This window comes from Gadus macrocephalus, chromosome 14 (assembly GCF_031168955.1).
Source record: "Gadus macrocephalus chromosome 14, ASM3116895v1".
Taxonomy (NCBI): domain Eukaryota; kingdom Metazoa; phylum Chordata; class Actinopteri; order Gadiformes; family Gadidae; genus Gadus; species Gadus macrocephalus.
The window spans coordinates 3,327,412-3,343,625 of record NC_082395.1 but is presented as its reverse complement, the minus strand read 5'-3'; the positions used below and the strand labels follow the sequence as shown (position 1 = coordinate 3,343,625).

The 16,214-nt window shown below is 48.9% G+C and overlaps 1 protein-coding gene across 1 annotated transcript in view; it reads left to right on the top strand.

Annotated features, from left to right (window-relative positions):
* iqgap1 (IQ motif containing GTPase activating protein 1) overlaps positions 1–16,145 on the top strand; it is a 36,040-nt gene extending 19,895 nt beyond the window's left edge. Inside the window, exons 13-37 of the mRNA XM_060071354.1 lie at positions 113–273; positions 881–1,005; positions 1,488–1,651; positions 4,871–4,961; positions 5,210–5,377; positions 5,703–5,845; positions 5,945–6,115; positions 6,274–6,357; positions 6,447–6,518; positions 6,821–6,890; positions 7,209–7,573; positions 8,025–8,188; positions 8,823–9,047; positions 9,743–9,883; positions 9,998–10,082; positions 10,583–10,815; positions 11,038–11,170; positions 11,358–11,460; positions 11,907–12,042; positions 12,137–12,224; positions 12,901–13,110; positions 13,497–13,663; positions 14,038–14,151; positions 14,396–14,504; positions 14,663–16,145. Coding sequence (XP_059927337.1) covers positions 113–273; positions 881–1,005; positions 1,488–1,651; positions 4,871–4,961; positions 5,210–5,377; positions 5,703–5,845; positions 5,945–6,115; positions 6,274–6,357; positions 6,447–6,518; positions 6,821–6,890; positions 7,209–7,573; positions 8,025–8,188; positions 8,823–9,047; positions 9,743–9,883; positions 9,998–10,082; positions 10,583–10,815; positions 11,038–11,170; positions 11,358–11,460; positions 11,907–12,042; positions 12,137–12,224; positions 12,901–13,110; positions 13,497–13,663; positions 14,038–14,151; positions 14,396–14,504; positions 14,663–14,776 — 3,636 coding nt within the window. The 3' untranslated portion in view covers positions 14,777–16,145. The remainder of the gene's footprint in view (positions 1–112; positions 274–880; positions 1,006–1,487; positions 1,652–4,870; positions 4,962–5,209; positions 5,378–5,702; positions 5,846–5,944; positions 6,116–6,273; positions 6,358–6,446; positions 6,519–6,820; positions 6,891–7,208; positions 7,574–8,024; positions 8,189–8,822; positions 9,048–9,742; positions 9,884–9,997; positions 10,083–10,582; positions 10,816–11,037; positions 11,171–11,357; positions 11,461–11,906; positions 12,043–12,136; positions 12,225–12,900; positions 13,111–13,496; positions 13,664–14,037; positions 14,152–14,395; positions 14,505–14,662) is intronic.
* Positions 16,146–16,214: the final 69 nt, after the last annotated feature.

Genomic DNA, 16,214 nt, shown 5'->3' with positions numbered 1-16,214 from the left:
AACGCCCCCCGCGCGGCTTTGGGCGCACCCTTAATGTTGTTGTAAAGGCTGTCCTTCTGTCAACAAGACACATGAGTTGAATTACCTCCCCCCCCCCCCCCCCGCTCCGCAGGGCATCCTGTCCCACCCCGAGGTGCTCGTTGCCGTGGAGATGCTGTCGTCGGTGGTCCTGATGAACGAGGCCATGGACGCCGGCGACCGGGCGGCCCTCTGGAAGCAGCTCGCCAGCCCCGTCACCGGACTGGGCAACGTGGAGGACGAGTACGCCCAGAGGTACGTAACCCCCCCCCCCCCCCCCCCCCCGGCTCAGAGGCTCACTGGGGCTGAACGTGGGCGGCGGCATGTGGCCCAGAAGGTTGCTAGTTCGATCCCAGGCACCACCTAGCTGAGAGTCTTGCATGGCTGACGCCGCTCTTGGTGTGTGAATGAGAATGTTAGGCATTAGTATATGCTCCTCGTCAACCTCCTAAGATGGCGCAATTTGATTGGTTCGCTATCTCGGGACATCGGGCAATATCCCATGATTGAGATCTCAAACTCGGGATATTGCTTTCATCACAAAATGCGCGCGTGACAATCGCCTTGTCACACTAATTAAAACAAATTAGCCGCTAATAAAAATGAATGCAGCCCGGGAATTTTTTTTATCTTGTTTATCTTTTGAGTGTTCACGTGTAGTAAAACAATTATTAAACTCAGGCTCTGTGAATAGTGGGGAATAGCCCCCAGAAGCTAGAGAAATGCAGTCCATTTACCATTGTGTGTGTGTGTGTGTGTGTGTGTGTGTGTGTGTGTGTGTGTGTGTGTGTGTGTGTGTGTGTGTGTGTGTGTGTGTGTGTGTGTGTGTGTGTGTGTGTGTGTGTGTGTGTGTGTGGAACAGGTACATGGACGAGCTGATGCGTCTGCGGGCAGCGGCCGTGGAGGAGGGCGTCGACTACCTGACGTGGAACGACATCCAGGCCTCCATCGACCAGGTCAACCAGAGTGTCCAGGAGGAGCACGAACGTAGGACACACACACACACACACACACACACACACACACACACACACACACACACACACACACACACACACACACACACACACACACACACACACACACACACACAGAGAGGGAGAGAGAAAATAGTCATGTGTGACAGTTCCTGGTGTGTTGATGTGTCTTTAGTCTATACTCTGTTATAAAACTGGCCAAAATGCCTCGACAGTAACATTACAGTACAATAAGGATTGCTAGGAATTCGAAGTGCAAACACGATGTGTCCATACTCCCACATTGCTTCTGAAGCCTCTATGACCCAACATAGCATTTCTTATCTTGACATATTTAAGCAAATTGGAGTCAGGTGTTTGATCTGGATGTCCCCCCCCCCCCCCCCCCGTGTGTGTGTGTGTGTGTGTGTGTGTGTGTGTGTGTGTGTGTGTGTGTGTGTGTGTGTGTGTGTGTGTGTGTGTGTGTGTGTGTGTGTGTGTGTGTGTGTGCAGGCGTGGTGGCCATCGGTCAGATCAACGAGTCGCTGGACGGGGGGGACGCGGCCTCCACCCTGGCGGCCCTCCTGCATCCCTCGGCCAAGCTGTCGGAGGTGGACCCCTCGGTGGCCCAGCACTACTACGACAAGCTGCTGGAGGCCCGCAGGGAGAAGGCCCATGTAAGAGACCGTGTACACTCACCATGTGGCTCAGGAGGTAGAGCGGACTGGCTGGTAACCGGAAGGTTGCTAGTTCGATCCCCGGCTCCTCCTAGCTGAGTGTCGAGGTGTCCCTGAGCGAGGCACCTCACCCTGACTGCTCCCGACGAGCTGGCTGTCGCCTTGGGTGGTTGACCCCGCTGTCGGTGTGTGAACGTGTGCATGAATGGGGGAATGTTGTAAATATTATATTGTCAAGTGCATTGAGTGGCCACTGGTTAGGAAAGCGCTGTATCAATGCAGTCCATTTACCATTAACCATTTATGTACCGCGACGAGTTTTCCAACAGTCAAATCCCTTCATGACTCGGTTATTTGAATAGCTTACACAGTCCTGTACTCACTCATGCACAACTCGTGTACACAGACACACAGGAAGGTTTGACTGTATGACTCAATGTTAGCATTACAGAGTTGCTCATGTTGAGTGTAGATCGGGTTATCTAGGCTAAGGGCGGGAAAAGGTTTCAACGGAACAGAGCCCGATGTTTACGTTCGCTTCAAGTGGGATTAATACAGTGAAAATACGATCTGGACGGGAGCATTAGCCTGTTCTCCCTTGGACGGCAGCTTGTTTCATCATGAGTTCGGTCCCTCCCTTTCAACCTGTGTTTGCCGATTGTTCCTGAAGGAATAATGCAAACAAGGGAAACTTTATGCAAACAACTGGCTCTCAGTTACCTTTTGGCTGCATTAGCCCTATTACCCTGTCGCCACAGTTACCAGTTCCTGGGAAAGGCTATTTGAATATGAATGAACCCACCAGGCACGCACACACACACAGACACACAGAAGATGATGAGGACCACGGTGACCCTTTCCCCCCATGACTCACCCAGACAGTATTATGGATGTGATGATGAGATCATCACCCCTTGTCCCCCTGTTAAGTCCCCCCCCCCGTCCCTCGACCACGTATCCTCTTTCTCAGTCTGCTCAAGAAAGCCCCCACTCACTTCCTGTGCGTGTCTGAGCATGCTGCCTCATCACCATCATTCACTCGCTCTCATCCTGGTTCAGCTCTGGTTCTCTCCCCCCCATGCACCCCCGATCCGAGCCAACACCGTTGGCTCACTGTGAGGCAACGTTTGGTTGGGGGAGGGCCAATGGCATTGCACTATGAGAACAGACAATGGTGTCACTCTACTGTCTTCGATGCGTGTTGATTTGTATCTCTCGCAACAGGGCCCGTGAATGCTATGCTGTCCAACGCTCATTTGCCTGTGCACTTTGCGGTGGTGGATGTTGTGGTTGTGTGTCGAGTTTGCATATTAAGTCATCAGTGTCATCGGTGAAGCCACAGTGAGAGTATGTACGAGGATGTCGTTCTAGAGCAGAGTTCAAAACACAACCGAGTGGAAGGTGAAAATCTGAAGGTGGAAAACGGCGAACTAATTTACGTATCGGTCGATAGAATGGGAGCATTGTCACCATGGGGGAAAAGCCCGTTTTCATTGTGCTTGATCTGAAGGGAGAAGCGCTCAAACGGGAGGAAGGAAATTCCCCTGAGGAGCAGTTATGGCACCTGAGCGGAGTGTTATCCTTTGTAAACAGAGGGATAAAGAGACTCTTACCCGGTTGCGTTTCACAACACTTGTGTTGGTGTTTGCAGGGCCAACAGATGAGGGCTACATCTGAAGTCTTGGGTCTTATCAGGCGATGCCTAGATTAGGGCTTGGTTTGTGCAGGAACACTCTCCTTATGGAGCACAAAAAAAGCTAAACTTTGTCCCTGGTGATTTCATAGGCAAAGGAAATAACAAGTGAGGGCTGAATGCTTTTCTTCCATAAAAGGGCACAGTATCAAGCGCAATAAATAGCCAGTCCTATCCTTTAGCATTTCGTCACACGTGTGATCCGGGTCGAGACAGAAGCAGAATGGCGCGCCCGGCCGCCTGGGTATGAAATGTCCGGGCGCAGGCGAGAGGAAGTGGTTAGGGCCCTGTGCTTCCTGCGGGATTTCAACATGATGTGTTTCATGTGCTCGTCATCTGTGAGGGAGAATTACGGCTGTTCCGGTAATGGTCCCCATGAGAGCAACGGCATTTGCTTGTTGCAAACTAGTCTTCAGGTCTTGGTGGGGAGCAGGACAAGAGTAAAAGTGGCCGTGTTCACAGCCCTGGATGGGTTTATGACTCGGCCTTATCCGCCGGTTTTGTATGAGGACATGTCTGGAGGAGCTTATCGGATGTCCTGGAATGCCCTCTGTCTTTTGGCAGTTGGCTAAATGTGTCTCCCAGTCCCACTTTGGCTCTCGGCCGCGGTCATCAAACGGGATGTAGCTAAAGAGTTACAGGAGTTAAAACAAAAGGTTTAGTGGGTAATCTAGTACTGTGAGTGATTAAGAAGTGGTTCTTATCTCGGGCCCAGCCCTTCTTCATCCACTTCCTCTTTCTTCCTTTCACTCACAAACGCGGGTTCGCAACGTTTGCGCAAGTCGCGTCAAGCGAGCTCCGGCAGTCCAACCAATCCCCGGCCCCCGACTAAGCCTACAGACCTACGTCTCTCCGAGTCCCGCCCACCGGCTGCCCTGACTCATCTCTTCCCAAAAAATATCAATTATGAACGGCGACAGCAAACACCCAAACAATCATCAGCAGCCTTGCTGGGATGGGCCTTTGTTTACTATAAAGAGAAGGGCTCCGCTTACGGTGTGTGGCTAGCTACAGATGGCAGCACCGTAGCTGCCGTTTGAACATGAAACCAGACTTCCAGAGAAGGTAAACCAAGCCTGCCCCCCCCCCCCCCCCCCCCCTCAACCCCACCCCCCACCCCTTCTTCTGGTTCATCCGCCCCCTAAAGCTTACGCAGAGAGGGGTGTAGATCACAGAGAGTGGGAGGTCCCAAGAGAAAGAGTTGCTTAGTTTTTGCTGTGTAAGGGGGAGGGGTGGGGGGGGGTGGGGGGGTGGGTGAGAAACTAGTTTCAGCAGGTAGCACGTTTGAGTGCACACTCACTCATGCACACGGTCGGCGGTGAAAGAGTGCCATCTGGAGGCAATTATTTATTACTACAGCACATGAATTTAATTAGGGTGTTGTTTGAAAACGTTGGGAACATTTGTCCATCTCCTTCTGTCGCCATGAAGTAATTACTTGTAGAATGAGTTCCTCATGTTTTGGAGATGATTGTAGGTTGATTGACTCATGCTCTAATGCTTTGTGTGTTTGTACGTGTGTGTAGGAGACTCAGGATCCGTCTGCTGTCCTGTGGCTGGATGAGATTCAGGACGCTATCCTTAATGCTAACAAGGACTCCCAGGAGGCACTGCAATGTAAACACACTCACCTATAACTATCTTAACCTTTTTCCACATCTCTACGTGTCGTATTTCAGGGGGATTGAAACCACGTTGAGCACAAGAACCTATCTTCAAATCAATAGAGGGTGTTGGAAGCTAAAATTAAAAAAATCTTTCAATGATTTTTCAGTCTTCTTCATTGTCCTTTAAACTACTGCTTTCTGACGTCTGTGTGTGTGTGTCTGTGTGTGTGTGTGCTCTCCCTCCGGCCGTGTGTGTAGTCTCCAAGGCCATCCAGGCCATCAACGAGGCGGTGGACAGCGGCGAGGCGTCCCAGACGCTGGCCGCGCTGCGGGGGCCTGGCACGGGACTGTACGGCGTCACGGCCGAGTGCGCCCCCACCTACCAGGACGACCTGTCCGCCATCAAGGAGGGGAAGAAGAAAGAGGGTAAGAACGACGAGACCGGGGACGGAGGAGTGACCGCAGGAGTCATACCACACGCTAACACACACACCTTCATTTGAACAGGCCCTCAAAACCCACCTTTTTAAGATTGCTTTCACCACATAACCTCCTCCCCTTCTCTGCCCTTCCTCCTTCTTTTTTTTTACCGTTTTGGCTAATATACGTTCTTATCATATGATTTTATTTTTTGTTCACTCTGTAAAGCTGTACTTGGAAAAAGCGCAATATATATCGAAAGTATTATTATTAATATTATTCGGTTGAAGCGGCGACTCAGTGTTTGCTTGTGGCCGTGCCCTCGTTCCAGGGGACAACGGCAGTGAGTGGATGAAGCACTGGGTGAAGGGAGGACACAACTACTACTACAACACCCAGGCGGGAGAGGGCACCTGGCTCGAGCCCGAGGAATTCCTGCAGAACAACACTCAGCTCAACAAGGACGAAATTCAAGTACGGCCCTCGAGTCCCCGAATGCCCAGCGTTTCTTTGTCGTGAAGCTTTCAACGGCTCGTTTAAACAATTGTTTTATTCTCTTCCCCTTCCCATCAGTCGGTGGTTTCCGGGGTTACCACAGCCTACAACAGAAAGCAGCTGTGGTTGGCCAATGAGAGTCTTATTACCAAGCTGCAAGCTCGTTGCCGTGGGTACCTGGTGAGGAAGGCGCACAGGGACCGCCTGGACTTCCTGAAGAGCCAGGATTCCTCTGTCACGTGTATACAGGTAAAACGTCCTCAACCGTCATGTCTGCCCTCTCAGGAAGACATGGACCCTGACAGACACACACAGACACAGTCTGTACACCAACCATGCAGCTGAAAATGTACGCTGCCAGTTCTTTAGAATCACGCCGTCTTGTCTTCCCCTTCGTTTCCCCTCAGGCCCACTGGAAGGGCTTCAAGCAGAGGAAGAACTTTAAAGACCGCAAGCAGCATCTCAAAGACCACAGCGACGAGGCTGTCAAGGTGACTGGATATATGATATAGCTGTCCTTCCATATTGATGAACATTAAAGGCAGTATTCCTACAGAGACTAAAACTTGTCCTTTTTCAGATCCAGGCAATGGTCCGCATGCACCAAGCTCGCAAGAAGTACAGGGACCGACTGAAGTACTTCAAGGACCATGTGAGTACAGTACCCAAAAGCCCAAAGCATTGGTATACAAAAACACCCCTCTGGACGTGCAACGCAAGAAACCCCACGATAATTCCAGCTACTTTGTAGATTCTAGATTACAAAGATTGTCACTTAAAGTGGCCGTTACATAATTAAAACACTTAGTCATGCTGCCTATCTCCCCCTCGAGCACCCAGTGACATTTACCATCAGGCCTCTGAGATCTGGGCTACTCTGATTCACTATGCTGGGTCACTATGGTTATAATCTGTGACATTAATAAAGCATGTAATTGCTGTTTGTGTCTGCAGATCAATGAGGTGGTGAAGATCCAGGCCTTCATTAGAGCAAACAAGGCCAGGGACGACTACAAAACGCTCAGTGAGTAGGATTTCTAAAGATAGTGGCAGAGCAAACAGATCTATCGCTCTTTGGCCTTGAGTGTGGTAATTAGTGGGATTAGATCTTAGCCTATCTGATGAATCTTTAATTAGTTGTCGATTTTCCTTTACTATAGAATCAAGAATAGGATTTCTAAGATGACTGTATCTATCCGGGTAGAACAACAGGTTGTGAAATATCAACCTGTTGTTCTATATTCCTAGTGGATTGACCCCACGACCCCACCTAACGCTTCCTTCTCCCGCCCTAACCCCCACCCTCACTCTTACCCTCACCCCCAAACTCCCGCCCACGCAGTCAGCGCCGACGACCCCCCCATGGGCGTGGTTCGGAAGTTCGTCCACCTGCTGGACCACAGCGACCAGGACTTCCAGGAGGAGCTGGACCTGATGGGGCTGCGCGAGGAGGTGGTCACCAACATCCGCTCCAACCAGCAGCTGGAGAACGACCTCAACCTGATGGACATCAAGATCGGCCTGCTGGTGAAGAACAAGATCACGCTGCAGGAGGTGGTGTCCCACAGCAAGAAGCTGAGCAAGAAGAACAAGGGGCAGCTGTCCAACCTCATGATGATGAACAAGCAGAGGGGCGGCCTCAAGGCGCTCAGCAAGGAGAAGAGGCTGAAGTTGGAGGCGTACCAGCACCTCTTCTACCTGCTCCAGGTACCTGCCGTCGGCACTCTCGGTTTGAAACAGGGACTCTGGCCAGACAATATCTGGTCGTTTCCTTAATGTGATTTTTGTATTGCACCCCCGTGTGAAGCAGTCATCGTGTTGTTTTGTCGGTTAAGAATGGAAATGGTGGTCCCCCAGCGGCGTGAAGACTGCAGTGTTGACTGCCGGGTTTACTGGCATATCATACTGCCGTGTTAACACGTGGGGGTCTGTTACACACGACATGTTGCAGTGTATGATCCAGTAGGAGTCACAGTAAGGGAGGGAGGGAGGGAGGGAGGGAGCGATGGATATAGAAAGTTGACAGATGGATGAATGGATACTTTATTGACGCCAAAAGCGAAGACCTCTTTCGAGTCGCACTCCAATTCACACAAGGGATTGAACAGAGATTTGACATAGAGATTGAACATATAATAAACGGCATGTCTTATTCCAGACCAACCCAACGTACCTGGCCAAGCTGATCTTCCAGATGCCCCAGAACAAGTCCACCAAGTTCATGGACTCCGTGATCTTCACGCTGTACAACTACGCCTCCAACCAGCGGGAGGAGTACCTGCTGCTCAAGCTCTTCAAGACGGCTTTGCAGGAGGAGATCAAGTGAGTGTCGGCCATTATTAGTAGCACTAAATAATGGAGCATTGCTACTTTGTCAGGGCTGTTCGGGGCCGGTGTGATTACCCATTAACTCACCATTCGGAGTGTCAAGAGCAGGCAAACGCATTAGGCCCCTTTGTCAGTGCACAGGTTTAAAGATCAGTCAACTTGATGGGGGTACCGGTGAGGGTTGTTGTGGCGTCGAAGCGGGGATCAGCCATATAGTTGTACACGGGGTTCTTGTTTCTGTGCTTCAGAATGTGAGAAGTCACTGATTGGTATTACATTTGGATTCTATACATAGTCACTCGGGTGGGGATCTATTATTAATGTGATCTATGTATCTATATTTCCTATCCTCTTTTTCACAGATAGAATATTCTCCATTCTTGAGAACCGGGAGGCTCTGGGCTTGGCATGCTTCACCAGGCATGCTAAGCCCAGAGCCTCCCGGTAGCTAACAATCTTAGAATTTTGAGCATGCGTATAGTGGGCTTTTAAAGTGCCCCCTTTATGAACACTCCTCAATAAAGGGGTGACCCTTGGACCAGGATAATGATGGATATATATGCTCTTCCGGATTCGTTGTCTTGACCGCAACCCATAACGCTCCCACTCTGTCGCCCGTCCCCCACAGATCCAAAGTGGACCAGATCCAGGAGATCGTGACGGGGAACCCCACGGTGATCAAGATGGTGGTCAGCTTCAACCGTGGCGCGCGGGGCCAGAACGCCCTGCGGCAGATCCTGGCCCCGGCCGTCAAGGACATCATGGACGACAAGGCGCTGAACATCAAGACCGACCCGGTCGACATCTACAAGAGCTGGGTGAACCAGATGGAGACGCAGACCGGAGAGGCCAGGTGAGGCCCCCGCCGTCCCCCACCCACGCCATCTGTGCTCATTTCATACCGATTCGGAGGCAGCCGTGATGCTCCTACTTGGAGGAGGGGAGCGTGAACGCTGGCAGCCTTAACGCTTTGCAAAGGGTTGACCTTTGCCTTTGCTGAGCCCCAACCCTTTGCTAAGCGTTACAAACCAAGTCGTACAGGACACCCCCCTTTCGTACTAGGGGGGGGGGGGATGACCTGTACGACTTGGTTTGTCTTTAACAACAGGTACAACATTGAACTCTCTGGGTCGGGGCGGAGAGTACTAGCCTAGTCGTACCAGACTGTCGTACTTCATTTCATTTGCCCACAGAGTCTGGCCACTCTCCATTGGCAAACGTTACCTCACTTGAAGGCGGGTGTCAGTTGGAGTTTAAAACTATTGGATCTGCCCGGTGCCACTCTGGATCTGCCATAACTTATCGCTAACATTTGGTCGTGATGGCAACTCCATCTTTTCGCTGATTGGGCAGCCAAAAAATTTGCTGCGGAAAACCCCGCGAATACACCGCTAATCCAGACCTTGTACTAACGGGGAAATGAACATTTAGCGGAGGTACGTAGGCGGGGGACCCAGGCTAGGAAAGTACGCCATCTGTGCTAATTTCAGGCCGTTTTTTTTTTTATTCACACTATGCTGCCCCGCTCTCTCCCCGTCGCCCCAACAGCAAGCTGCCGTACGAGGTGACCCCGGAGCAGGCCATGGCCCACGAGGAGGTGAGGACCAGGCTGGAGGCGTCCATCAAGAACATGAAGGCGGTCACGGACAAGTTCCTGCAGGCCATCGTTGTCTCGGTGGATAAGATCCCGTAAGCGATCCTCTCCGGCTTCATCAAAGTCTGTTGTTGTTGTTGTTACGGTCGTTGTGGATCCAGCTTCTAACTATCACGTGCTGTGCTGTCTTGGTTGGGATCCTCCGCCAGGTACGGGATGAGGTTCATCTCCAAGGTGCTGAAGGACACGCTGCATGAGAAGTTCCCAGACGCCACCGAAGACGAGCTGGTCAAGGTTTGTCGCTGTTTGAATCTTTCTCCCTACATCAAACTGAGTTTTTCTTCCAAGCTTGTCCAGCGATGCTTACCTAAGCCTTTCTTCATTCAAACCCTTTCTCTCTCTCTCGCTCTCTCTCCCTCTTTCACTCTTTCATACACTGTCTCCATCGCCACCATGCCACTCTTCCTCTCTTTCATACTTCTTTCCTTCCCTTAATTCTTTATTCTTCTCAGCCCGGCTCTGCCTTAGCCCTTTCTGGTGGCCTGTTCTTCCCCTGGCTCCAGCCTCTTTGTATGGGGAGGGTTTGGGCGGGGAGTAGGGGTGTCCTTCTCTCTGCTGGCTGATCTCAGGTGAGACTCCTCCTGGATCCTGTCTCCAGCTACTGCATTCCTACACTCTCTGGGCTTTCTGGCTACGCGCTTCAGGCTTTCTTTGGAATGATTTTCCCATTGAAGTCAAGTTCTAATGAAACTACTCTAAAACATGGATCTAATCAAGTCTCCCTTACCGGGCAGATTGTGGGCAATCTGTTGTACTACCGCTACATGAACCCCGCCATCGTGGCCCCCGACGCCTTTGACATCATCGAGCTGTCGGCCGGGGGTCAGCTGACCACGGACCAGCGCAGGAACCTGGGCTCCATCGCCAAGCTGCTGCAGCACGCCGCCTCCAACAAGATGTTCCAGGGGGACAACGCCCATCTGAACCCCATCAACGAGTACCTCACCAACTCCTACCAGAAGTTCAGGTGTGTGTGTGTGTGTGTGTGTGTGTGTGTGTGTGTGTGTGTGTGTGTGTGTGTGTGTGTGTGTGTGTGTGTGTGTGTGTGTGTGTGTGTGTGTGTGTGTGTGTGTGTGTGTGTGTGTGTGTGTGTGTGTGTGTTGCATCGCTCAGAAGCAAGGGGGAAATCTTCACTGCTGTCGTGTTCTGTCTAATAAAACGTCCGTGCCCGTCGTGTCTTCCACCACAGACGTTTCATCTTGGCCGCCTGTGACGTCCCTTCGCTGGAAGACAAGTTCAACGTGGATCAATACTCAGACCTGGTCAACCTCCAAAAACCAGTCATCTATATCTCCATCGGAGAGGTCATCAACACACACACAGTGAGTTTGAGGCAGACTCACACACGCACACACAGACACACGCACACAACGATGTGAACTCAATCTGATACCTCTATAAGCTACATTAAAGACTGACACTGTGCTGATTCCTTTGCCTTTGGTTTCTTTTTGCCTTCTTCATGAGTGACGGTGTGTGACATCCTTGCACTTGTGTTCTCTCTCCTAGCTGCTCCTGGACCACCAGGACGCCATCGCTCCAGAGCACAACGACCCCATCCACGAGCTGCTGGAGGACCTGGGAGAGGTGCCCACGGTGGAGTCTCTGATCGGTGAGTCCCAGGCAGCCGTCATGCTCCTTCCTGGAGGTCGAAATTACGGATCCTACTATGGTCACGCCATTATCCCGAAAAGACTTAGTAGGATTCGTAAATACGCTTCCTCGAGAAGGGGAGGGTCAACATGGTTGGCGTCATGATGCAGCTCTTGGTACCACAGTATGGTGGTTCTGAGGCATATTGTTTGGCAACCTAGTGGACGGGTATTCGCGCCAAGACTACCGAGCCATGTTGGCTCCATGTGTGCTCCAGTAAACACTGGCTGTCCAAAACAAACTTCCCTCTGAACCATAAAGCTTGTCTTATCTTATCTTACAACACCAGGTTGTGAACGAGCTCGATCTTTCATCACTACAACCACCTTTTGAACCTGCCCCCATCCCTCAAACGGCTCTCTCTCTGTGTCTGTGTCTCTGTGTGTCTCTCTCTCTCTCATCCAGGTGAGAACCCGCTTCCCCCAGACGACCCCAACAAGGAGGTAATGGGGAAGACCGAGGTGTCGCTCACTCTGGCCAACAAGTTTGACGTCCCCGGAGAGGCCAACGCCGAGGTGGACGCCAAGACCCTCCTGCTCAAGTACGTTATCACCCCCCCCTTGTGGACTGTGATCTAACTTCTGAGTTATTCCTATTGGGTCTCATCATGTTATTTTCCTCCTTATCTCTTCCAGCACCAAGAGGCTGATCGTGGATGTGATCCGGTTCCAACCAGGAGAAACTCTCACTGAGATACTGGAGTCTTCATGTGGCCCTGAGCAGGTTAGAAAGAACTTGAGTCTAAACTAAATCAGCTTACTCACTTGGATCATTTACCAACGTACCTACTGCTCTGTGTTTGAGATATTCCTGAAGTTGTTAACATATTAAAGTGAATCTCTTAACCAGTGATGCCAGTAACGCGTTACTTAGTAACGCGTTACTGGCCTCGGACCACTTTTTTCAGTAACGAGTAATCTAACGCGTTACTATTTCCAAACCAGTAATCAGATTAAAGTTACTCATCAAAGTCACTGTGCGTTACTATTTTTTTACTGGATCACCGATTGGCGTTGAGAGCGATGGAGTGGTGTGTGTTTGTGCGTCTGTCTGTCTGTCTGTCTGTTTGTGTGCGTGTGAAGCGTAAGTCTCCAAAGACTTCAATTTATCAGAGGCGAGTACCGACCTTGACTCTCCAGAGGCAGGGGGTGTTGTCGCAGCTAAATGTAACTAAAGTAACTTGTAATCTAACTTAGTTACTTTTAAAATCAAGTAATCATTAAAGTAACTATGTTACTATTTTAAGGAGCAACTAGTAATCAGTAATCAGATTGCTTTTTCAAGGTAACTGTGGCAACACTTCTCTTAACGCCCTTCAATTAACTCTCAAATCAAACACTCGGCCATTCTATGTCATAAACGACCCATCAAACACTGAACCCATTGCCCTGTACACCAGGAGCTGGAGTACCAGCGTGCCATGCAGAGGCGGGCCATCCGCGACGCCAAGACCCCGGAGAAGATGAAGCAGGCCAAGTCGGTGGTGGACGACAGCCTCACGCTCCAGGGCAAGAAGGACAAGATCAGGAGCAACCTGGAGAGGCTGGCGGTGCTAGGCCGTGTTCAGCCGGAGAACCGCTACCAGGACCTCATCAACGACATAGCCAAGGTAAGACCACAGCAACCCGCTTGGTTTCCTCTGCTGTTCCTCGTGAGGGTCTACAGGGGAGCCTTGTACATAATGGATGAAGTATATAACGTGTGGAAAGTATAGTGGTTAAGGTTCCCCATAAACACAGAAACAAAAATTGACCCTTCTGCTAGACCTAAACACAAGGGAGTTCAGACGAATGGATTTCCAGCTAATGTAGGGTCCTTATATCCTTGGATATAGGACACAATACACGCCAGGAGGCTTGACCTGAGCTGATATTAAAACCCTGCTCTCAAGGGTAACCCGTTACTAATCCACCATTGCAATTTGTGTATGTCTGTGTCTGTGTCTCTGTCTCTCTGTGTGTGTGTGTGTGCGCACGGTGCGATTTCATCATACAGGACATCAGGAATCAACGGCGGTATCGCCAACGCAGGAAAGCTGAGCTGGTGAAACTGCAGCAGACCAACACCGCCCTCAACTCAAAGACCAACTTCTTTAACGTGCAGATCGACTACTACAACCAGTACATCAGGACATGCATGGACAACCTGGCCACCAAGGGAAAGTAAGTGGATTGAAATCACATGGACTAGCCAATCAAAAGTATGGATTCTCATTCGATTATGTAATAAACAAGTCATTAAAAAAACAATGCCTCTGATATGTTGCCAGCACACTCACGGCAAGTCATTGATATATATGGGCATCTTAAAAGCCTCATCCCTGGTTTAAAAATAGAAACAAAAGTAGTAAAAGTGTTTTATGTTGATGTTGGCTGATAAAATGCCGGTGTATTGTTGTACGGTTAGGAAAAACCTGATCTATGGTGAGGAGGTACATCAATCGGCCCCAATTGTCCATCTACTAACCGAGTCAGACGCATGAGAAACGAGTGGCAGCATATGATAACGTGTTTCTCCCACAAATCCGTTTGTCAAGGAAATCGGGCGAAAACAAGGGAAAGAAGAGCAAACAGACGTCCATGAAATACAACGCCCAGCGTCTCCACGAGAAGGGCGTGCTGATCGAGATCGACGATCTGCAGACAAACCAGTGAGTTCTGCTTCCATCAGCGAAGGGCTTTTCGAGATGTTTAGAGATTAACTGCTGTTATTGTTTTCTGAGATTAGCAATCCCACTCGCCGTGGGTTTGTGTTTTCAGTCAAATATATTTCATTTTTAGGTTTGTGGTTCATGGTACTGAATTGAACTTGACCTCTACTCCTGGTATTCAATATGGCTTTTAGCCAATCTTTGCATCCGTCTGTCGGTTCATGATCATCTCTTCTCATTTCAGGCTGAAGAACGTTATCTTTGAGATCTCTCCGTCAGAGACAGTCGGAGTGTTTGATGTGAAGGCAAAGTTACTGGGTGTGCACTTGGAAACGGTACCATTACAATATCAGGTAGGATATCCACAAGATCAACTTTATTTCCATCTCTATTTCCAGACCAGAATTTCCTCATTAAGTGGATTTGACTGGAATAAGTAGGAAATGGGCTTGATTACCTCTGTCTTGGAATAACAACATCCACCTTGCAATCTTTCCATGGTGCCTCCCAGGATCTCCTGCAGCTGCAGTATGAAGGCGTGGCCGTGATGAAGCTCTTTGACCGGGCCACCATCAACGTCAACCTGCTTATATTCCTGCTCAACAAGAAGTTCTATGGGAAATAAAGGAAGTTGAGAGACCATCTAGAGACTTACAACACATTCCCTAAAGTGGATTGCTAAAAAAATTGCAATACTTTCCATTTATGATTCCCTCTGCACTTCTTGCATCTGCATATGCAAATGTATGTGTATTATTTTGATTAGGTGCATCACCATATATCATTTATGATTTTGTTGCTGAAATTTGGATTCAAGAACATTTTTGCGTTGTTGTGCTAAGCATTGCAAATATTTTGTGCATGAGCTTTGATTGCTTGCAGAATGATGATTTTATGTGGGGAAAGAAAACAAGAAAATATTTTTATTTCACTTTTTCAGCCGGAAGTTTAAGACCTTATATCTCCCACCCTCCCCAGTAACAGAGTGCTGTCGTACTTCACAGCAGGGCTGTAGTACATGTTTCATTATTGCTCCAACTCGTCCTACATTTGGACTCAAGATAGCTCCAGCTTGTCTGCCATAGATTGTTTTTAGAGCTTTTTTTTTTTTCTAACAGAAAAAGGCATTCAAAGGGTTAGTTTGGAATAGTTGTGCCAATAATTTGAGGCACTCTTAAAATTCTGCATTTTGTATTTAATTCCGAAAACACTAGTGTGTTTATATTCATAAATATTTATTTCAAATAACCTGCCTACTGTTTCAGTATGGATTTTTTCAGTTTGAATTTGCATCTGATATCACTGCCCATGGCCATTTGACCTATATATTGGTTGATCTTTGACTCAACAAACATCTCTACCAGCATTTTGAGACAAAAATATGCCACTTCTGTCTCACACCGCCAAAGCTTTCCTTCATCTTTAATCTGGCGAAAAGTGAAATAATGTGTCTTGTCCCTTCCAAAATAGACTGGATTTGGTTCTGTTTTATGGTCTTTCCCCATTAAGTCTGATACACCTTTGTTGAGGACTTCTACTCTGTACTACATTGGATTGGCTATCATTGTCACTGACCTTGAAAATTAACTTTGCTCGCGCACATTTGTTTTTATAATGTAATTCGTCTAGCAGATTCAGCAAACCAGCCATTATTTATATTTTGTATGTTGTCAGTCTACAATAATATGTAGTAAATGTTAATAACTACAGGGACAGAACATGTGTGGGAGTCTCTTAGCCTTCAAACATGTGCAGTATTATGGTTCATTATGCTGGTTGGTCCCGTAGATGCAAACTTATACTATTCTATTTGTACTAGAGTTTGGACTTACTTCAAAGGCCTTTTTAAAGAGCTTATTTGTCGATTTAATAAAATATATATTTTCTTGTAGACCTCAAATATGGTAAATACTTTCTAAGTGCTTTGTTTCCCCTGATTTACAGTCCATTACTTGTATTTTATCTGTTTTAGAATAAAGCTGCCAGATGCCAAATGTGTGTTTTCTGTTCGGTTAAAATAAAATACACCCCACAAGTTGGTTCACTTGTCCCATGGGAAGACG